We start from the raw sequence: 23990 nt of genomic DNA on the forward strand, positions 1-23990 counted from the left end.
TGCTTGGCAGATGTGGTGTAACGTATATGGATTTGTCCGAACGCAGTGACGCCTCCTGGAGCTACTGATACTGATACTGATACTGCACAATATGCCCTGAAATGCCCAGTTCACAGACACACACACACACACACACACACACACACACCATACAACACACACACACACACACAGAAACACACACACACACACACACACACACACACACACACACACACACACACACACAACACACACACACACACACACACACACACACACACACACACACCATACAACACACACACACACACACACACACACACACACACACACACACACACATACAGACGGAACAATCTGATTACCACTGTGAACGACCTGTGATCAGAAACTTCACAGGATCGGCAGGTACTTGAACCAGTCTGCCGTCCATTAGGCCAGTGTTGATATTCGACGGGGAGAGCTGCTTGGGGGGGGGGGGGGGGCATTGTAGGGGGCGTCGTTTTGGAAACAGGAGGAGAGGCCAATAGGGAGGATAGTGTTGGTTTTCCGTGGGTTTGCGGGCGTTTTAGGAAGGAGATAAAAACATGAGGGCTTTGTGAGAGAGAGAGAGCTTTGCGTGTTTGTGTTTGAGCTATGCAGTTTATCACAGTTTGTGTGTGTGTGTGTGTGTGTGTGTGTGTGTGTGTGTGTGTGTGTGTGTGTGTGTGTGTGTGTTCGTTCGTCACAGAGCGAGAGAATTTAGGTCATACGTTTTTGTCTTTCACTTGTGGAGCCCATGATGGATGCATCCATCAGACTGCGAACACGCACTGTCCAAAGATAAAAGCACATTCATTTATATTTTTAATTCTTTAAGCAACCCCCCAAAATAGAACTTCATCTTTGTGTCATAACAGGCGCGCGCGAACATGCACACAGATATGAAAAGAAGGGGAAAAAAAAGATTCTTTTGTGCACACCTTACCACAGTAACAAATGCACATACAGTAAGTAATAATAATAATAATAATAATGGTATTTATGTAGCGCTGAATCTTGTGCAGAGACAAATCAAAGCGCTTTCGCACCAGTCATTCACACGCATGCATAACTCTAAAAATGGAGAAACTAAAGACAAGGAAGAGGCAGGGAAGGGAGGCTATTTTGGGAAGAGGTGGGTTTTAAGGCCAAACTTGAAAGAGCTGAGTGTGGAGACTTGACGAAGCGAAAGAGGAGTTCATTCTAAATGCAGGGTCCAGAGACAGAGAAAGAACGGCGGTCAACAGTTGAGTGTTTGAATCTGGGTATGCGTAAACAGAGTGGATCCGAAGCCGATCGTAGTGAGCGAGATGGAGTGTAGAGGTGAAGGCAGCCGCAGAGTTAGGAAGGGGCAGTTTTGTGAATACATCAATAAAATAGAGTGCTGATCTTGTACTTTATTCAGTGTGAGACAGGGAGCCAGCGGAGATGTTGCAAAAGAGGAGCGATGTGCTCAGATCTTTTCTTTCTGAGGACGAGTCGGGCAGCAGAGTTTTGTATGCGCTGAAGGGACTGAATGGATGAAGCAGGCAAACCAGACAATAGAGAGTTACAGTAGTCAAGGCGAGAGAGAATGAGAGAAACGACAAGTCTAGATGTTGCGTCAGTGGACAGATATTTCCGGACGAAACTGATGTGCCGCAGTTGACAGTAGCAGGAGTGACATGTCTGATCAAGGAAAAACGCAGACAGCTTCATCACAATCATCGAACATCAGAATGTACAATAAGAGTATCTATCCATGACTTGAACTATCACACACATATAATGTTATTTTGAAAATTGTTGTATGCTGGAGCCAGTTGCATTGCTCGGACGGAAGAGCCTGGTATGGTCGTAACCCGCTACTAACTGTGTGTAGTATGGAACTGACCAATGGCGTAGTTCGATCAACGCAGGATCGTCCCATTTTCATTGCTTGGTTCTAACTTTTTGACAGTTACACGGGACTAAATGTCTACGTTGACCGAACTGAACTACGCCATTGGTCAGTTCCATACTACACACAGGTAGTAGCGGGTTACGACCATACTAGGCTCTTCCGTCCGAGCAGTGCAACCAGTTGACGAACGCGTAACCCAACGCGCTTAGTCAGGCCTTGAGGGAAAATAAAATGAAATGAATTAAGATGAATAGATAAGTAGGTAAATATATGCATATATTTGAATAGATAGATAAATAGATACTTACATAAGAATAACGATTCAATTAAAAACAACAACAACAAAAAAAAAAAAACGAAATGCTTCCGGGATTACAGTTATTTAAAAAGAAATAAATCAACGATTGCCGATCCTAACAGCACATCAGTCCCCCTCCTTCCTCCCCCACCCCCTCCTCTCTCTCTCTCTCTCCAATTGTGTGGCTTTGCTTGCGAGTACGTGCATGTTTTGTGTTTGGAGAGACAGCGAAGTTGACATGGTGGTGGTGAGAGATGCGTGTGCCAGTTTCTAGATTGTGCTTACGGATTTTTTAAAAATTTTATTCATTTATTTATTTATTTATTTATTTATTTTTTTGTAATGGCCCCTTGTCCGAAGGGCTCTATTTTAAGCTGAATGACCATGAAAAGCATTGTCATGGTGTGTGTGTGTGTGTGTGTGTAGAATAGAAGATTTTATTGTCACAAAACCTTAAGGTTTATAAGACACTATAAAACATAAGTGTGTGTGTGTGTGTGTGTGTGTGTGTGTGTGTGCACGCGCGCGCGCGTGCGTGTGTGTCTGTCTATCTATCTATCTGTCTGTGTGCCTGTGATTCATCTGCGCGTGCGTCGCAGGTCGGGGTACCCAGCTGGTGCAGAAGAAGCGCACCCTGTACCCGGCCTGGAACACGTGCTTCGACGCGCACCTGAACGAGGGCCGGGTGATTCAGATGGTGCTGATGGAGCGGGCCGGAAACACGTCCATCGCCGACGTCAGCATCGGCGCCAAGATGCTGGCCGACAAGTGCGTCAACGGCCAGGTCACCAAGTGCTGGGTGCGTTGGCTTTAGTGGAGGAGTCAGTTGTTGGTTTTGGTTTTTGGTTTAGTTTTCTTGTTGTTGTTGTTGTTGTTGTTATTCTCCTTCTTCTTCTGCTCCTCCTTTTTTTGTACACCCTGTTGTTGTTGTTGTTGTTGTTGTTGTTGTTGTTGTTGTTGTTGTTGTTCTTCTTCTTCTTCTTCTTCTTCTTCTTCTTCTTCTTCTTCTTCTTCTTCTTCATCATCATCATCATCATCACCATCACCATCATCATCATCATCTTCTTCTTCTTCTTCTTCTTCTTCCGCCTCATCATCATCGTCGTCTTCTTCTACTTCTGCTTCTTTTCGTCCTTTTCCTTCTAGTTCTTGTGCTAAATAAAATAATAATAATAATAATAATGGTATTTATACAGCGCTGAATCTTGTGCATATACAAATCAAAGCGCTTTCTTGTTCTTCTTGTTCTTCTCCCTCTTCTTCTTCTCTTCATCTTTCTTTGTCTACTTCTTCTTCTGCTTTTTCTCCCTCTCCTCCTTCTTCTTCTTCTTGTTGTTCTTGTTCTCATTCTTCTCCTCCTCCTCCTTTCTCTCTCTTCCCGCCGCCCCCCCCCCCTCCCCCACCTCCCTCCTCCTCCTTTTCTCCTTCTTCTTCTTCTCCTCCGCCTCCTCCTTGCTGTTGTTGTTGTTGGCAGTATATCCACATTTCTTTACCCTGTTTTTCTTTCCATTCATAGGACGGGAAAATCGTAAATTTGTTTAAATTTGCATTGTAATATATTTTTTTTTCTGTACATTTTTTTCTTCCCTAGTCAAGAGACGTAGAGAAGGCCAGTGAAAGAGAGTGGCTGGGAAGAAATGTAGAGTATATATTATTACAATGTCAGTTTTAAACAATTTACACCTTTTTTTCCCCCGTCTTATAAACGGAAACGTACAGGGAATGAAATGTGGATGTTCAGTGCCCTTGTTCTTCCTCTTGTTGTTGTTGTTCTTGTTCTTCTTCTCTTCCCCCTCTTCTTCTTCTCCTCCTCCCACTCCTCCCCCATGTTCTTGTTCTTGTTGTCATTGTTGTTATCTGTAGTTTCTGGATCAAGCTTGTATGAAACCAGAATCAGATTTCCTTTTCGTGTTATTTATTCTCTCTGCTATTCAATGGTCCTTTTACGGCCCCTCGCGCGCGCGCGCGTACGTGTATGTGTGTGCGAGCGCGCGTGTGTGTGTGTGCGCGCGCGCGTGTGTGTGCTCATTCTTTCTTTCTTTCTTTCTTTTTTTTTTTCTTTTGTACTTTCTTTTTTTCCCCTTTTCATATATACTTTGTCAAGTCTTAATATTTCGAAAAAATAACATCCTGCACTTTCTTTTCCTATCTTGTTAAAACATAAGGTGTTTTTTGTTTTGTTTTTTTTTTTTTTGTTGTTGTTTTTTTTTTTTTGGGGGGGGGGGGGGGAGATGGAAGAAGAGGTAGATGAAGGCATGGGTGGGGAATGTAAGGGAGGTATGGAAAAGTTCGGAAGAACTGATCTGATTCTGATTTCCATTTGCTCAGCGAAAAGGAATACAGCCAGAACAAACAAACAAACAAACCATCTTTTCCCCACTAAATTCTGTTCTGTGTAATCCCCGTTTTCTGTGCCGCCGGTGCTTTATCATATCCCATGAACCAGAAGGATGCCAGCCACTGGAGATCTGTCGCGCCAAGCGACTTTATAGGAAAGTTTAGTTTGAAACAACACACACACACCGCACACACACACACACACACACACACACACACACACACCGCGCGCGCACACACACACACACACACACACACACACACCGCACCGCACCGCACCGCACCGCACGGAAAAACATAGATTTGTATAATTGCACTGAATCGGGAGGTACACAGATCTGTGATTGCATTGAATCAGTGTACTGTAAGTTAACTGAAACCTCAAAATGACAATCAGTGCAACATATTACAGCAAAACTCCATAACACAAACAACAACATCGTTTCGTCAATTGCATTTTTGCGTTCTGAACTCATTTCGGGAGGGGGTGTGTGTGGTGGGGGGTGGTGGGGATGTTTGGAGCTGTATTCCCCCCAAAACGCTAAAACGCTGCACGGCCATTTTGAGATTAGATCTAGTACTCACAGGACAAGAATAGGATGGGACTTTTGGGGTTTTAGCTGCAAAAAGCCAGCGCTGCTTTCCTTTGACTCTTGTTTCCCTTCCATCAAAGCCAGCAAATCCTCTGGGGTGGGAGGAGATGTAGGATTGGGGGATGAGAGAAATACAGCAGTTCCGCGGGCACTGTGTTGTTGGAGCGGGGCGAGGTTTGCTAAAGAGAGAGAGAGAGAGAGAGTGATGGAGGCATGTATCGTATCGTGTGGCACAGTCGTTGCTTCGGTGAAGCGAGGACGAGCGGCAGACACTGCTATTGCAGGCAGCAGAAGGGGGGTAACCCACTGGACATAAAACCGTTATGACGGTGTTGCGGCCTGTTTGCTGTGCACCCGCTGGTTTTTATCCTCTGGTCACATCTGGTTAGCCTGGAATAACTCCCGTGGTCTATATAGTATAGACATGCCTGGAATAACTCCCGTGGTCTGTATAGTACAGACAAACCTGGAATAACTTCCGTGGTCTATATAGTATAGACATGCCTGGAATAAATCCCGTGGTCTATATAGTATAGACAAACCTGGAATAACTCCCGTGGTCTATAGTATAGACAAGCCCGGAATAACTCCCGTGGTCTATAGTATGGACAAGCCCGGAATAACTCCCGTGGTCTATATAGTATAGACAAGCCCGGAATAACTCCCGTGGTCTATATAGTATAGACAAACCTGGAATAAACCCGTGGTCTGTGTAGACGAGCGTGGAATGACATCCCAGGAGTAAACTTCATCTGACAGAACTAACCCTTCATCCGCCACCTCCGTCCCCCCGGGGAAACAAGAAAGAAAGGGGGAAAAAAAGGCGTAGGGGAGGGGGCATTACCCTCCTTCGTAACCAGTGGATAAGGATATATTTGGTAACGAAGTACATTCAGGGAGGGTGGGTGTAGGGGGTAAATTTGACCCAGTTAGAAAGAATCAGTATTGGCTTTCGAAGTATAGAACTCCCCCACGTTTGCTTTCGTTAACTCTTTCAGCCCTTCGTCCGAGCATTGCTCTTGGATCAGAATCTGTCTCCATTAAAACAGTTTTCACTTTCATACATCGGCATAAACCGCAAACAAAAACTAACTTCTGCAGTTGTTGTTGTTGTTGTTTTTCCGGCGGATGTATCCACAAATAACTTGGAAGGGAAACAGTGTATTTCGGCGGGTTCACCCCACCCCACCCCCACATCAGTATGGCATGGGAGCTTGCTGAGGCTGTAAATTCCCCAGGATTGAATGGGTTAAGCTGTAATGGTGAAGAGGGTGAACGATCAGAAAAAAGCTTGTCCAAAATTACGCGTCCCTTTCGTTTTGTTTTTTTCAATTGCTTGATTCAGTCCGTAGAAAGGGGGTGATTTCAGACTAGGAGCTTCGGAAGAGGGGGCAGGATGTGGGGCGTCGATTTTGACTTACCACAAATGACCTTGGGGTGGAGAGAGAGAGAGAGAGAGAGATGCAGCGGGGTGGTAGTTTCAGGCTGTTACACCTGCAGATCTCTTTGATCGGCTTGCTGACTCGGCAACTCACTACGTGTTGCTTCCCCCTTCACTCCTACACCCTTCGCATTCCTGCGTCCCACCTCCACCCTCCCCATGCTCCATCCCACCTCCACCCTCCCCATGCTCCATCCCACCTCCACCCTCCCTGACTCTCCCTCACCTCCCGGCGTTCCTTCATCCCCTCTGCATATAATGGGAGTGTTTTTCGTTTTCGTGTGGCTTCGTTTCACATACTTCTCGATTCCTTTCACACCATATCTCTGCACAGACTCTTCCCTACTCCACCCCCCACCCTCACCCTCTCGTTTCCCCTTTTTGTGCTTTGATGTTCTCATGGTCTGTACTTGCTATCTACCAGTGATCGAGAAGGGCCGGGAGTGGGGTGGGGTGGGGGTGGGGGGAATATGGGACACATGTGCAGACAAGCTGGAAGAGATGGAGAAGGCATTGAAGAGGAAAGGGGTTAGGGGGGCGTTATGGGTCCATTCAGACTGTAGGCAGGGTGAAGTTTCTTCAGTGTTTTGCCGGTGTCAGGCAGGAGGGATCCACCTCCTTTACTGATCTGGGAGGAAGTCGTACATTTTGTGTGGTCAGTCAGATCCGCATCGGAGATGTGTTCAAGTTCAGGTCGGCTCAGTGAGAGGGAAGAATTCTGGTGTTGCTCGTTTCGTCATACTTCCCTCCTCGTTCTTTCTCACGCCGGTAGTTTTTGACGTGTGGCAGCATGATGTTTGATGTTCGAGGAGGAAGGTGGCAGAATTGTTGCTCGTCTGCCAGTACAAAGTGTCCGTGAGGGTCAGAGTTCGAATCCCGCTCAGTCTTGCCCTTTCTATCACGCTTGACTGGAAAATCAAACTGAGCGCCTTAGTCATTCGTATGAGACGAAAAATCGAGGTCCGGCGTGTGCAGCACTCACTTAAAAGGAACCCATGACAACGAGAGTGGCAAAATTCTGTTATGAAATACAAAGTACCCACTTTTTATTGAAAGCTACAAAACCCGACTCGTGACAGAAACGATGATGTGAATGCATCTGTTCTATGCCTGTCTAGTTGCAGACGTTGGCCACACAAGCCATGCTCCGGCGTTATTTTTGAGGGGATGGTTTGGCTTTCAAGCTGAGAGCGGGTTGTAGGGTGGCGGGGGTGTAGGAGCGCTCAGTTCTAGGGCAGAGGGGAACCGGTGTTAGATCAAAAGGGAGTGAGTCAGTTTGTATCAGCATGAAATTGCTCACAACAAGGGCACACTGATGATAATGACTATGGTGTTCAGTCAGTTGCCATGGTTACGAGGGCTAAGAATCCGAGAACCGGCTTTTGCTGTAGTTCAGTGTCTTATATTATTTTCAGACTTCACCAAAATATTCCTCCCTAATTCCTTTCTTTTCTTCTTCTTCTTCTGCCCATCCTTAAGTCCACTGATCCTTTCTGTTCATTTTTTTCCTTCCTTTATTTCATCCCTTCTGTCAAATATGAACTAGTTTTACCTTTGAGATTGAGGTCCTTGGCAGCAATATATATATATATATATATATATATGTGTGTGTGTGTGTGTGTGTGTGTGTGTGTGTGTGAGAGAGAGAGAGAGAGAGAGAGAGAGAGAGAGAGAGAGATTTTATTGTCCATTTAGCAGTAAAGCTCTGTACTGTAGGCAAGGGGGGCAATCATTTCATTCAACAACAGTATCAGCAGAACTCAAACTCCCCGACGTTACATGAGGAGAGAGAGACAGACCCTGTAGATCCCCAGTGCGTGTGTGCATTTCTATCTTCACACATGCATACAGCGGTCCTCCGATTGTGATCCCCCGTTCCCCCCCCCACCCCCACCCCGCCCTCCCCCTCCACCCACTCGGCCCCTCACACACACACACACACACACACACACCGCCTAGCTCGCTGACACCCCACTGGCCACTTCCTCGTCACCTGAACTTAAAACACCATTCTGTGTGCTAATTGCTACCCGACACTTCAGGGCGGTGTCGAAGTGCGGTCCTCGTCCACCACTATACCCTCTCGCCTCAGTTCAGTCCTCGATCGCCACAAATCGTCCACAACTAAGGACAGTCAGGAGTGCAGCCAACCAGAAACATCAGCGAAATCATCGGGGGGGGGGGGGGGGGGATATATATATATATATATATGCGCGTGTGTTTGTGTGTGTTGACGCTTATTTACAGTGGCAAGCATCTGGACGACATTATTTCTATTAACATTGGTTATTCTGTCAAACGTTCGCAATGTTGGTTTGTTTGTTTTTTATTTTAAAAAAACAATGACAGCGTTTCAGTTCAATCAAAGAGCACGGGTGGTAGGGTTGCTCTGGATTTGTTGGTCATGTGACGATCCAAACCAATCATAACACGGCATTGGTCAGCCATTTGCATTCTTATCCAAAAAATGGCGGGACGAAGAATTTTGTCAAAAACCAATACCAGAGGAGTTAGGTCAACCTGAACATGAAGAAAAGCGCAGAGCTCGACACCGAGGCTTCCTTCATTCACACACAAAAGTGTGCCCTTACATTATTACGTCAAAACTATCGCCCAGGAGCATGAAACGTGGTTTTGACTTTCGATTCCTGATCCGTCCATGACAGAATGAGGAGGTAACTTTAAACTTTAAGACTTCTAACCCTCTGTTGTTATTTCATTCTTCAGTCAAATTAGAAGATACAGCGGCTTAATGGACGGTAAACTGAAGTAGGATTAAAGCTGGCATATGAACTTAACACAACTCATTCCAATGCACACATTTAGGGGTAAGCTTGGTTGTTACTATCAACAACAAACAAACAAAAAAACAAAAAATCTAAAGTGGGTTCTTTGCTGGGCCATGAACTTCATACAACTCATTCCAGTACACACGTGTGTGTAAACACATGCATCTTCACCCACCTCCTCCACCCCCTCCTCTCACTTACGCACGCAGAGGGAAGGGGTTTGAGAAAGTATCACAGGAGGCAGAGAAATAACACATTCAGGTGAGGTCAGGAGGAGGGTGGCAGAATAGATAGCACACTTAGAGTTAGACCATCTGCCAATATAGGGTCTGTGAGGGTCTGGGTTCAAACCATCTTTCCCTTTTTCCCAGGTTTGACCTGAGAATCAAACTAACTTACTTAGCATCTACTAGATGATCTAGTCATTCAGGTGAGATGATGAACGGGGGTCTTGTGTGCAGCACACACTTGCTGCACTGACAGAGAACTCATGGAAACATAATGTCCTTTGTCAAAATTCTGTAGAAGAAACCCACTCTTGATATGTACACATATGTGCATGTACTTAAGGCTTGACCAGCAAGTTGGGTTATGCTTCTGGTCATGTGTATATGCCAAGCAGTTGTGGTGTGGCGTGTATGTGGATTTGTTTGAACGCAGTGTCGCCTCCTTGAGAAACAAACTGAAACAGGAGTGAGGTCACAAACATGTATTCCCTTAACACACAGTTGTGCTCGCGCGCGCGTGCGCGCATGCACAGACACACACACACAGTAATTTAGACACTTTTCCTTCCCCTCACCACCTCATCTTTATTGTGCCTACAATTTTTCCTTGTTCCTGTTAGCATATGGCTTGGAACATAATTTGAATCTTTCACTTCATCACTTGACATGGAGTTTATGACTCGAATCGTCACTTTTATCTGCATGTTAAGGTACCTTTGATTTTAAACCATTTTTTACCATTAAAAAAACACACCATTAAAAAAAACACACACCCTTTTTATCCTTTGAGCCCTGAGTTCCTGAGCAATTTTAACCCTTCTGCCTGAGCTCCTGAGCCAAAATTTGCAAATAATTGGTATTTATTGTGTCACGGCAGATATAAAAAGAGTGCCCTGACCACCGCTTTACCGGTGGTAGAGAAAAATGACATAATGCCTAGCCAACGGTTGAGCGGTGCATAAACACTTGTGTCGTGTTTTGCTATTGGTTGACTTATATTGAAATCGATCTTTTTTTTCCAAAGCACATGCACAAAACAGTGAAAAGGCGCGGCCATGTTGGTACTACGTTCGCTGACGTCAGAATATTGGTTTTTCTGATTGGCTCTTGAATATAAGTCAACCAATAGCAAAACACAACACAAGTGTTTACACACTGCTCAACCGGTGGCTAGGTATTATGTCATTTTTCTCTACCACTGGTAAAGCGGTGGTCAGGGCTCAAAGGGTTAAAAAATGATTTCTCTTTGTTCCTTTCTTGCCTTTTTTTTTTTTTTTTTTGGTTTTGTTTCTTCTCATTGATTCTTTCCTTATTACGATATTAGTCTATGTATGCATTTGTTCATTGGTGAATTATTCATTTATTGCTTTGATTCTTTATTTGACTGGATATTTAGTTGTTTTATTATTAGTATTTATTGACCATGTTCACAGTATTGACAAGCATTGTTTTCTAAACAGCATTTAACAAAAGATGAAAGTGCAAGAGAAATCATACTGCAGCAGAAACAGTAACTAGTTTTGAAGACAAATTTATTTTACCTCTCAAAAGAAGAATGCGTTCTAGTGTTGAGCCCTTAAGAAAATTGTTATGCTACACCCTGCAATAGTGAGTTTTGCTTTACCTTCAAGGGCATGTCAACTTTTAGTGGCCTGGCTGCTGGGCGGAAGGGTTTTCTGTGTACCCACTTCACAGTTGAAGGGGTACTAGTACCTTGGGAGGACATGCTGGACTGCCTTATATCTTTGAACAGAGGACATGTACAAGTTAAGAAAGTTGACATTGAACTGCATCTTCAGAATCCATTAGACACACATTGTGTGTGGTTGTGTGTGTGTGCACGTGCGTGTGTGTATTTCTGTATCTTCTAAGCAAGTCATTTGTCGGAAATATTTTCCAGCCAGGTGTTATTTGCCGGCAGTTATTTATTTTCTAAGTCAACACCCTGGCAGAGGAAAGGTTAAAGAGTGAGAGAAAGCTGAACCCTGTGTGGGGAGGAGCACAGGTTCCCAGAATCACAGATGTAATTAATAGTCACTTAGTGTGACTGGCAATGAGCCAGCGATGGATGCAACATACTCTACTGCTGCTTTCTTCTGATGGAATGTCAGTGCGCGTGCCAGAAAAAATATCCACTGGGGAAGCAGTCTGAAAAAGCCAGGAAGAAAACTGGGAGGTTGTCAGGGCCAGCGTGAGGGCCAGATAAAGTGCCTCCCATCCTCTCCATCTGTTTCTTGGCCTTTGTAGACGAGTGCTGGTCTGCAGGAAAAGGTAGACCATCCTGAACCCATTTCCAGTGGGTGGAGATAACATTGCAAGCACCTGCCTGTTGTCTGTTGGACTTTCCTTTCTCCCTGTCTGTCTGTCTTGTCCCACATTGTCTCTGTCTCTGGCTGTCTGAGTGTTTCCATTTCTTTTCTGTCTCTCATGTTCAAACTATGGAGGGGGGGAAGTAATTTCACTCTGAATTGGTTTCTCTCTCTCTCTCTCTCTCTCTCTCTCTCTCTCTCTCTCTCTCTCTCTCTCTCTCTCTCTCTCTTCTCATTCATTGTACGTGCATACATGCACATGGTATGTACCAGAAAAAAGACAGAAGGAATATATACCTTCATTTATCATGGTACATGTGTCAAATGTGAACACTATCATTGCTTCCATGCCTTCTTCCTTTCATAATGCTACTGGCGGAAAGCCAGAAGTGTTAAAAGAAAAACACAAAACAGAAACAAATAAGCAGTGCAGTTCAGTTTCCTCATGGTAGGGGGAGGGGGGGGGGGGGAACTGACAGGGAAATACTTCCGTTTGTAATTGTATACATGTGACTGTCATAGTTGTGAGCTCACAGCTCCCTCTCATTCTCAGGAGCTTCTTCGGGTAAGTTGAACAGTTTGTTTTTACAGTCAAAAGAAAGATCGTCTTACACTTCCATAAAAGAAAAAAAATTGTAATAGTTTCAAATTTTCACAGTCTTGCCTCAAGATTTTATTGATGCTTAGTGAGCAGTGAATGCCACATTGAAGGAAAGAATTGCCTGCTAAAAATATTGCTTTGTATGGTGCAGATGGTGGGCAGTAGGTGCTGGAGATTGAGAGGTTGTTTCCAAAAGTCAAGTGTTGAAGCATGGTTTACTGGACTTCTTCAGTGCTTGATGTCCAAAGAACCAGAAAGTACAGAAACAGAACAACAAGTAATCTTGTTGATTTTGCTGCTGATTTCCAGACAGTTTTACCCAGTGGAAGGAGGAAGTTCATTGCTCCGAGTCCAGTGTTGTCTTGTTTTCTTTGTGTGTTGTTATTGTTGTTTTTCCCCGTGGGTTTTGGTGTATATGGCCAAGATTTGGATATTTTCCTAAGAGATTTTATGTTCAGTGTCTTTGCAAATGCAAGGTTTGCCTGTTGCTCTCAAGGTGGTCATGTGACTATTGCTGGCTTGTGAAATACCAGCTGTGACAAAGTTTACTGTCTGGTTAAAAATTATTTTCTTGTCAAAATGCACCTAAAATTCACTTTGTCTCTCCACACCAGACTGCAATGCAGTTGGATATTTCTTTACCGGTGAACCCTACATTTGGCACAGTGACTTGTTTAATCTTAGTTTGAAATTTTTAATGCATATCAGCTAGTTAATTGAGCAATTACCAGGTCTTCTGGTAAGTCAGAAATAATTCAAGGGGATCCCAAACTCAAGAGGTGTAACTCTTAATGCTGCACATTCTGATTAGATATGCAGCACACATAAAAATGCAGCCATATCTTCATCCAGTTCTTGTCATAATCATCTAGGTTCCTGGCCCCATGTTGTAGCAAACAGTCCTGGCAATCAGACTGAAGAAACCCATACAGGGTTTTTGTTCTGTTTTTATTTGTTAAGAAATGTTCAGAACGTTCCAAGGACATGCTGAAGGAACTTGCTTTGTGTCCTTTTCATCATTTCATTCATTATCATTTTTGACTCACTTGTGTAAACAAAGTGAGTCTATGTTTTAACCCGGTGTTCGGTTGTCTGTGTGTGTGTGTCCGTGTGTCTGTGTGTGTGTGTCCGTGTGTCTGTGTGTCCGTGGTAAACTTTAACATTGACATTTTCTCTGCAAATACTTTGTCAGTTGACACCAAATTTGGCATGAAAATAGGAAAAATTCAGTTTTTTTCAGTCATCTTGTTTAAAACAATATTGCACCTCTGGGATGGGCACAAAAAAATAAAAAAAGAAGCCTAATTATATGCAAACTGCATTTACTGTTATATTTATATTTTTTGTATTCTCTAAACTTGGCACTTTGACCTCTTATTCTGACACAACAAGAGGAGTCATTATTATCATTTTTTGTTCAAACAGGAACTTCTTTTGCTAAGCATGGAATTTTTATTTATTTTGCAAACGTTTTGGTGCAGATAGTAAAAAAGGGAAATTACTCTGTAATTAATGCTAGGGGACTTAATTTATCACAAGTGAGTCTTGAAGGCCTTGCCTCCCTTGTCATTTATTGATACGTTATCAGAAACCAAATTCCATGCAACAAAAATTCCACTATGTAAAGAGAGCTGTCAGTAGCCTTCAACTGTTAGGGGGCACGTGGAATAAACTCCTTAAAGTATCTTGCCTTGCCTTGAAATTAGGTTCAGTCTAAGAGGTGAAAGGTCAAAGTTATGGAGCAAATACGAATGGGGATGTTTGTTTTCTGTATTTTTTTTTTCCTTTTTCTTTGTTTGGGTTTTTTTTGTTTTTGTTTTAATTGGGATCTATTTCAGAATGATAGAGAGAGAGCAGCTGTTCATTTCTCCACTGAAGGAGAGAAGTTGTTTGTGATGTGGTGCTGATTGTTTGGCATCTTTCCATCACTTTTCCCATGATCCATTTTAGATTCTTTTTAAACTGCGTATATTTTCATTGGTGCTGTGTGTCTGCTAACCTTATTTGTGAAGAGATAGGGAAGTGTGTATGTGTGCACCTCGATGCATGCCTACTGGCATTTTTGTATGGCTTTAAAGATCAGAATATTATGACCGCTACACCAGCAAACACACACACACACACTCTCTCTCTCTCTCTCACACAGATACAATCACACACACAGACACACACACACCCATGCACGCACTACCTCTGTCAAGTCGCAGTTTAGAATATCTGAGGCAAATCTGTATTGGTGATCATTCCTATCAAAGACATGGGAATACGACAGACAGCAGGAGAGAGAACAACACTGTCCTGCATCCTAGTTTTCCAGCTGTTGGCTTACTGGTGCAGGTGACTGTAGAATGGGGCTTGGAAAGGTACACCATTGCACAGTGATGGTAAAAGGCAGCAGATTCATCAAATATTGAAGTTTGGTACTGTATATGGATTTGGGTCATTCTGCATGTGAATGACTGGTGTGAAAGTGCTTTGATTTGTACCAGTATGAAATTTCGGTGCTACATAAATACATTTATTACTTTTGAGAACAGACCAGTTCTGTGACCTCTGTTGAGATTACATTTGAGTCTTTTCCAGTACTATGAATGTTCTAAATGAACTAAGTAACATGTTGGAAGTGTGAGAGTCAGTCATGTCCAACTGTGACCATCAGAACAGCAGAGGAGGCAACTACTGTATTATTACGTAGACTGTAATCATGCTCATTCCTGTGATGTGATGATGACTTCTTGTGTGTCTGTTTCAGCTGGACCTACGGCCAAAGGGACGTGTCGAGGTACAGATCCGTTTCTTCAAAGAAGACAAAGACGGTAAGTCATGCTTGAAAGCTGACTTCTGTTGGGGTTTTTTTTTCAGTTCCATCCCTGTCTTTTGAGCTCCCCTTAGTGTTTGTAATTCCATACCTCTTAACATGACTTCACATGTATGAATCTGAACAGCCACACCCAGGTTCATATTGACACAGTAGAGAGCTGCACTGTCATACTCATAGTGACTAAAGTAATCTGCACTGCAGCCAAGTGATTTGCATGATGTGAAGTGGTGGTCGTGCTGATTCACACATGGTGGTCACTGCTCTCTCCTTGCCACCCGTGCTGATGATAGTGACAGCTGGGCAGACAGGCCTGAGGATGGAGCAGCCTGAGTGAAGGGGTGGACCCTTTTGGTGTCTATTGTCTGGTCTGCCTGCTTCATCCATTCAGCCCCTTCAGCGCATACAAAACTCTGCTGCCCGACTCGTCCTCAGAAAGAAAAGATCTGAGCACATCACTCCTCTTTTGCAACATCTCCACTGGCTCCCTGTCTCACACCGAATAAAGTACAAGATCAGCACTCTATGTTATAGATGCATTCACAAAACTGCCCCTTCCTATCTCTGCGGCTGCCTTCACCTCTACACTCCATCTCGCTCACTACGATCGGCCTCGGATCCACTCTGTTTACGCATACCCAGATTCAAACACTCGACTATTGGCCGCCGTTCTTTCTCTGTTTCTGGACCTTGCGATTGGAATGAACTTCCTTTTTCGCTTCGTCAAGTCTCCACACTCAGCTCTTTCAAGTCTGGCCTTAAAACCCACCTCTTCCCAAAATAGCCTCCCTTGCCTGCCCTTCCTTGTCTTTAGTTTCTGCAGTATTAGAGTTATGCATGCATGTGAATGACTGGTGCGAAAGCGCTTTGATTTGTCTCTGCACAAGATCCAGCGCTATATAAATACCATTATTATTATTAGACAGACCCCTTAAATCTGCCAGCACTGAACACACTCACCACTGATTTTATATCACGCAGTGTGTCTGTGGGGGAGACAGGGGTGGGATAGGACAGGAGGGGCTAATCAAGCAAACATAATTTAATGCAGGGATCAAAATGATGAGCTTTTTTCTTTTCTTTTTTTCTTCTTTTTTTTTGCATTGGGATAAAATCACTATGTCAAGCATTGTCCAGGTCCAGAATCACAAACTCAAGGGGGAAAAAAAAGATCTGAGTTTACTAATATTGCTTCTACATGCTTTGGCTTGTCTCGTGCCATAGAATTCTGGGGACTTGTTAATGGTTGCTGGAAATGCAGATGTCTTTGTTGATGTGTCTTTCAAAAGAACATGTAAATGTAAAATGAAATTCTGCTGATTTTTCATCTGGTTTGAAATGATTGTGTGGTTCGGACAGGGTGTCTTTCTGTGTGGTTTTGATAACAACATGTTTTCAGCTCTCATAACGGTCCTGTGCTGTTTGCCTGGGCAATAAACAAAAAGTCTAAGAGAGTGGATTTTTCTCAAAAGACATTTTCATGGCCTGTCAAGTTCAGTCTTTAGGTCAACATAGGTACAGACCTGCCAGTGCCTGTACCCCTTTCATGTGTATGTATGCAGAGGATCAGATAAGCACAATAGATATCCTGAATGTATGTTAGCTTTGGGTGAGTTATGGGGAACACCAACTACACCCATGTGTAGTGAAAGAGTTAAAAACTGAGTGTGGGACATGGTCATACATAAAAGAGAGAACTTTCAGAAAGAGTGAGGATGAACTAAAACAAAGTGTCAATTTTGCCCATTTTAGCCCATGGTACCTTCATTTCATACTATTTTAGAAGGTGACTGGGCGTGAAAAATCAGCATGGTGATATGTAGCACATCAGATGAGGATTGAACTCAGAACCTTATGTCAGTTCACTGTACTTCCTGTTGCCCTTGTGTGGCTGTTTGTCAGTATGGGACTTTGAGAGGTTGTCTGTTTGTCTTATTTCTTCTTTGTGTTTCATATTTATTTTCATTCTGTACTCACCAGATCATTGAATGATCCCATAATGCGGAGTTGTATTGATTGTTTCTTGGAACAGTGGCTCTGTTAATGCAGCATATCCCTTTTAAAAAGTACATTTTACATTGTACCTGGGATATATTGTGCATTTCTGTGTTGTTTTAATGGGCTGTGCACATCATGATTTGGGGTTCCTTGCTTTTCTGACACCCGTTTATGATCCATCGTTGATTTCTCCCGCTGTTTGTGTGTCGCAGGCGCCATGATGCAGTCCCCTCAGAGCCAACCGACAGACAAGCCGGGCATCGTCCGCCGAGGTGCCATGAAACAGCAGAAAGTGCATGAGGTTAAGGGTCATCAGTTCATCGCCAAATTCTTCCGACAGCCTTCGTTTTGCTCCTTTTGCAACGAATTCCTGTGGTGGGTGCTTTTCTACGTTATTGTGCAGCATTGCGTAATGAAGGGTAGTGTCAGTTATCTGTGAGCATTTGTATGGACAGCAAGTTCCTGAAGGGAGTGTTGTGGTTGAAATGATTAAGGATTGGGGTTTACTGTGGGTTCTGTGTTGACATTGATTCTGATGCTAACTTTATGTCTGATCTGTTACGTGCAAATGTTGATGGAAACTAATTGACATGTTAGATTCCATTTTGTTGTTGCTTTTTTTCTTTTTTTGTGTGAAAAATACCAATCTCTATTCATAATTTTAATGTATAAAGAGCAGTGATGGCAACAGTAATCTCAATAGCAACCTTGTGTTTATCATCTGAGGTCTGGGTCAGACTTTAAGATGTTGCAGTGGTCGTCCCAAGCAAAAACATGACATACTGTTGATGTGGGTAGGTGCTGAACTGAAACCTACCTAAGGAATAGAAGCAATGGCAGCATTAGTGGAAGCTTTGGGAACAGAAACAACAGCAGAAATACACAGAAGAAGAAAAACAACAAACCAGAGATTACTAAAATCCTCACATGTATGCATAATACGAGAAGAAACAAACCTGCGATTGCTAAAATTCTCAGATACCCGTTCATTCAGGACGTTGATTTCACAAGGAAAAGAGCACTTCAAATTATGGCACTTTGAGGAGTTGTGAAGAGAAGCTGTTACGAGAAGGCATCTGCTGCATGATGTCGGCTGAAATAACAGGTGGCAGATCAAAAGGCATGGCTCATGTCTTCAGGAGCCGGCAGAGCTCCTGCACAGAATTATACAGCATCTGATGTATGTAGTGTTAGTGCTTCAAAATTGCTTTGGACATTTTGGGAGGGTGGGCTGGCTGGCTGGCTGGCTGTCTCTCTCCCTCCCTCCCTTCCATTTCTCCCCTACCCCCGAACACTTTTATTTGTTGTTTTTTTTGTTTTTTTCATCAGCTTTTTTGTTTTTCTTTCTTTTCTTCTTCATCTGCTTGCATGCAATGAAAAAACATAATGGACATAGGCATGCAATTGCACACACACACACGCACACACACACACACACACATGCGCACGCACACACACACACACACACACACACACACACATATTCTTGTGCACGCACGCACACACACACACGCATGCAAACACTCACATTACATGTCTAATATCAGTCAAACTGAAAAGATGTTAAATGAAGAAACACACACACAAACAAAATAAAAATATATGTGAGAATATTTGCTCAAGAACAAATGCTTTTTTTTGGTTTTTTTGTGTGTTTTTTTCATTATAATCTTGACATGTCACATAGTAAAGACACACTTGCACGAAGACATCTGTACCTAGTATTCTTGAACACTGGTACCTAACTAATGTCCTTGAGATAGTGAAGAAACACATGTATTTTGTATTATTTGCAGGGGTCTGAACAGACAAGGCTACCAGTGTAAAGGTCAGTTGGTTTTTTTTTTGTTTTGTTTTTTGGTTTGCTTGTTTGTTTGTTTTTTTACTGTTTCTCATTTTCTGTTTGTAGATTATGTTCTTATTCTTACATTTTGCTCTCTCTCTCTCTCTCTCTCTCTCTCTCTCTCTGTTTATTACATACATTTTTGTTTGTGGCCCATTCCTTTGTTTTGAGCTGGAGGCCTGACAAACTGCGGCCCAGCAAATAAACCTTTGTCATTGTTTGTTTCTTTTTGTTCTTTCCACTTACCACAAAAAAACTGTCTAGCCCATATTTATGTGAGGCACCATGTAGCCATTGCCCATAACGGCCTCCATTCCATGTTGTTGAAGGGAGACATCATAAGGGTCATAACTTCACTATGGAGTGATAGCCTAGAGGTAACGCATCCACCTAGGAAGCGAGAGAATCTGAGCGTGCTGGTTCAAATCACGGTTCAGCCACCGATATTTTCTCCCCCTCCACTAGACCTTGAGTGGTGGTCTGGACACTGATCATTCAGATGAGACAATAAACAGAGGTCCCGTGTGCAACATGCACTTAGCGCACATAAAAGAACCCACGGCAACAAAAGGGTTGTTCCTGGCAAAATTCTGCAGAAAAATCCACTTTCATAGGAAAAACAAATAAAACTGCACGCAGGAAAAAATACAAAAAAAAGGGATGGCGTTGTAGTGTGGCGATGCGCTCTCCCTGGGGAGAGCAGCCCAAATTTCACACAGAGAAATCTGTTGTAATAAAAAGAAATACAAATATTCATCCACAGGATATCCTCCCATTTGAAGGTTTGTGTCCAACTATTTTTTTAACATTGGTGTGCGGTCGCTTTGCGTGCGACCTTTCACATGGTCAGTTGTGATTTTACTTTACATAGTGGATGTGCTGGTTGATGGAAGAGACAATGGAGTCAAGTGTCAACTACTGTCTGCTGTGCCCTGTGTCATGTTGAATGTTGGCCAAAGGGAGGATATGGTGTATGTGGAAAGAGTTACTCCCCTTGGAGTGCATGTTTTTTAAAATTTATTTTTATTTGGCCTTATGATTTTTGGGTGCACGTTGACACACTTAAGTATAGTTGAGTTAGCATTTCCAGTATCTAGGTATTCAGTAAGAAGAAAAACTTATTATGATTGGAAAAATACTTGTCTGTGTGTCTCTTTCAGAGAAATTTATCTTTGTTTTTTTTATTTTTAAAAAATTTTTTGTCATTATCTTGGTGTTAATGTGTGCAGTTGTTTGTCATTATGCTTGAGTTATGTATATGGTTTGTTGTTATTATATGAGTCTTATGTGTGCAGGGTTTTTTTTGGTCATTAAATTAATGTGGTGCATGCTGTTGTTTGTCATTGTTAGTGTAATGTGTACTGTTGTTTGTTGTATTGATGTTATGTGTGCAGTTTTTTGTCATTATCATGATTATTGTTAGTGTAACATTTGCAGCTCTTTGTCATTATTTTGGTGTTAATGTTTGCGGCTGCTTGTCATTGTGTTGGTGTGATGTGTGCAGTGTGTCATTGTGTTGGTGTGATGTGTGCAGTGTGTCATTGTGTTGGTGTGATGTGTGCAGTGTGTCATTGTGTTGGTGTGATGTGTGCAGTGTGTCATTGTGTTGGTGTGATGTGTGCAGTGTGTCATTGTGTTGGTGTGATGTGTGCAGTGTGTCAGTGCGCTGTCCACAAGAAGTGTCATGACAAGATTCTGGGCAAGTGTCCCGGCAGTGCCAAGGAGAGCAGAGAAACCATGGTAAGACGGAGGGGGATGTGGTGGGGCTAGGGGAACTGTGTGTCCTAGGTTTATCTGCATAAATGAGATTGTACTCTGGGGCCTGATTTTCTTTTCCAGTGCTCCTCTCTCTCTCTCTCTCTCTCTCTCTCTCTCTCTTCCTTCCCCCCCCTCTCTCTCTCTCTCCTCTCCTCTCCTCTCCTGTTCTCCCCCTTCTCTCTCTCCTCCTCCTCCTCTCTCTGTCTCTGTCATTAGCTTTTTTGTAACTTTTTATTTTCTTGGGACAAAAGTCACTCATTGATCACATGGTATATGATAGATATTGTGTTTATGTAATCAGAGTCCCGGTTTAACACTGATATATTAATGCATATCTGCGAATGTTTAGAGTTCTAGTTTAACTAAATGATGTATTACATTATGTACATGTCTATCAAGAGACTTTGTTTTTATCAGTGATATGTGAAGTTATGTATATCTATACAGAGCCCTGTTTTAACTAAAAGAGAGATTGTATTATGCATATCTTTTAATTCAGTCCTAGATTAACTAATTTCTTGCATCACATATATCTGTTTAAAGTCCAGGTAACAAAATCATGTACTACCTTATACATATCTATTAGTGTAGAGTCCTGGGTTAATTAAATGCTACATTATATACATATATTGAGAGTCCAGGTTTAACTAAATGATACACCTTTACTATAAGAGTCCTGGTTTAAGAGAATGATAAGAATCCTGGTTTAACTCGATAATATGATAATTATATCTGTTAAGATTCCTGGTTTCACTTGATGTTACATTATTTGTGTTGATTGATTTAAAGTCCTTGTTTAACAGAATAATATAATACTTATGTATATGTGTTAAGGGTCCTGGTTTAACTTGTGTATATCTATTAAGGGTCCTGGTATAACTAAAGAGAAAATGACATGATGTGTATACATGTATGTATTAAGGGTCCTGGTATAACTAAAGAGAAAATGACCCGATGTGTATACATGTATGTATTAAGGGTCCTGGTATAACTGAACAGAAAATGACACGATGTGTATACATGTATGTATTAAGGGTCCTGGTATAACTACACAGAAAATGACACGATGTGTATACATGTATGTATTAAGGGTCCAGTGGTGAAGACTGATGATTGCAGATGCTGACGGAGAGGTTCAACATCAACGTGCCTCACCGCTTCAAGACCAACAACTACATGTCCCCCACCTTCTGTGACCACTGTGGATCCATGCTGTTTGGCCTCTTCCGCCAGGGCGTCAAGTGTGAAAGTGAGTCCCCTGTTTTCCAACTTCATTTTTGTTTGTTTGTGCTGCCCCATAATCTCCTGTTTCAGTGGCGCTACTCCAACATCACTCGTCCAGTGTTGCCTGTACACAGTCACACCCAGCTTCATCTGTCACAGTCTCGGCATCAGCAGTCCATGCAGATTGATCGAAGTTAGGTTGCTGCCAAGTCACTTTGGTGGTGTTCAGTAGTGCCTGTCCTGATTTAAAGTACTCCGGAACACTTACAAAGCCTCATACTGACAGCAGTGATGGTTCAGTTGGAGTTGACTCGTACTGTTTGACAGCTGGTTGTATACCCTTGGGCATCTTCTGTAAAGTATGAAAGTAAGTCGTCTGTCTTCTGACACACGCAGCTTGGTTGCTAGCTGTATGTCTTTGGGTGTCTTATGTAAAATTTTGCATGAAATATCAAAGTAAGTTGTCTGTCTTCTGAGAAGCATCATCCAATTGCTAGCCAAATGGTTTAGCCAAGTCATCATGGTTGATAAATACGTTTCTGTAGGTTCTGTTCTGTCCTGTATCTGTATAACAGTTTTGATCTTAACATGCTTGTATCAGATAGCTGATGATTTTGTTCTTTCCTTTAACGTTGCACCTGTCTTTGTTGTCATATATTGATTTGAAAGTATACCACCAATTCATTTTTGACTTGTGTGCGTAAACAGAGTGAGTCTTTGTAATCTTTGTTGTGTGTCAGTGTGTGTGTGTGTAACCTTGGTAAAGTTTATGTCCATCAGTATGTGTATGTCCTTGGTAAAGTTAATGTTCTTCTCATTATGTGTGTGTGTGTGTGTTGGATGGTGGTCCTTGGTAAATTGAATATAGATATTTCCACGTTTGTTACAGAAATGAAGCTTAAATGATGTATAATTTTTATCTTTTCCTTTGTCATTCTTGACATGAAAATTGACCAGTGTAAAATAATCTTTTGTGATAGTGTATCTCTCAAGGCCTGATCAGCACATTATGTTCATGCACACATCAGGCATCTGCTGCTCTTTTTTGTGTGCTTTTTTTTATTTTTGTTTTTTGCTTCCTTTTTTTTTTCAACAGTAGATGTGTTGTTTATTTGGATCAGTCTGCATGCTTTGACACCGCTTTGAAACTGAAACTGAATGAAACCTTTATTGTTGTTGTTGTACCTTGATGCAAGCACAAGACGTGAGGTGTGTGTGTGTTGTGTGGCGTGCAGTGTGTGGCGCCAACTGCCACCACCGCTGCCAGAACCTGATGCCCAACCTGTGTGGGGTCAACCAGCGCATGCTGGCCGAGGCCTTGCAGCAAGTCCCACCTGGCCGCCGCCGTCTGGACACCTCTCACAGAGGATCACAGGTGTGTGTGTGTGTGTGTGTGTGACCTGTACCTGGTGATTAATGATGATATGTGTCACCTGTACCTGGTGATGAACATTGTTGATGTTTACTACTAGTTTGACACCTCCTGCAGAGAATCACAGGTGTGACAACGTTGCTGGTGTTGTGTGACAGCTGTCCCTGTTGTTGGACGTTGTTCATGTTTTACTAGTTTGATACCTCACACAGAGGATCACCTGTACCTGGTGATAGAATTGATATCATTGATGTTTACTTGTAGGTATGCTAATGACATGCAGATGATATGTGGAGTGATGGCCTAGAGGTAACGCGTCCGCCTAGGAAGCGAGAGAATCTGAGCACGCTGGTTCGAATCACGGTTCAGCCGCTGATATTTTCTCCCACTCCACTAGACCATTCGGATGAGACAATAAACTGAGGTCCCATGTGCAACATGCATTTAGCGCACGTAAAAGAACCCACGGCAACAAAAGGGTCGTTCCTGGCAAAATT

The 23990-nt window shown here is 42.8% G+C and overlaps 1 protein-coding gene across 6 annotated transcripts in view; it reads left to right on the plus strand.

The window, feature by feature from the left end:
- Positions 1–23990, plus strand: part of LOC143299704 (protein kinase C delta type-like) — a 183564-nt gene that overhangs the window by 138997 nt on the left and 20577 nt on the right. For all 6 annotated transcript variants that reach the window (XM_076613071.1, XM_076613069.1, XM_076613070.1 and 3 more), the window contains 7 exons: positions 2783–2982; positions 15233–15296; positions 17509–17671; positions 19093–19124; positions 20794–20879; positions 22017–22146; positions 23357–23496. In XM_076613071.1, coding sequence (XP_076469186.1) covers positions 2783–2982; positions 15233–15296; positions 17509–17671; positions 19093–19124; positions 20794–20879; positions 22017–22146; positions 23357–23496 — 815 coding nt within the window. The remainder of the gene's footprint in view (positions 1–2782; positions 2983–15232; positions 15297–17508; positions 17672–19092; positions 19125–20793; positions 20880–22016; positions 22147–23356; positions 23497–23990) is intronic.

The sequence above is a fragment of the Babylonia areolata genome, chromosome 25 (assembly GCF_041734735.1).
Source record: "Babylonia areolata isolate BAREFJ2019XMU chromosome 25, ASM4173473v1, whole genome shotgun sequence".
NCBI lineage: Eukaryota > Metazoa > Mollusca > Gastropoda > Neogastropoda > Buccinidae > Babylonia > Babylonia areolata.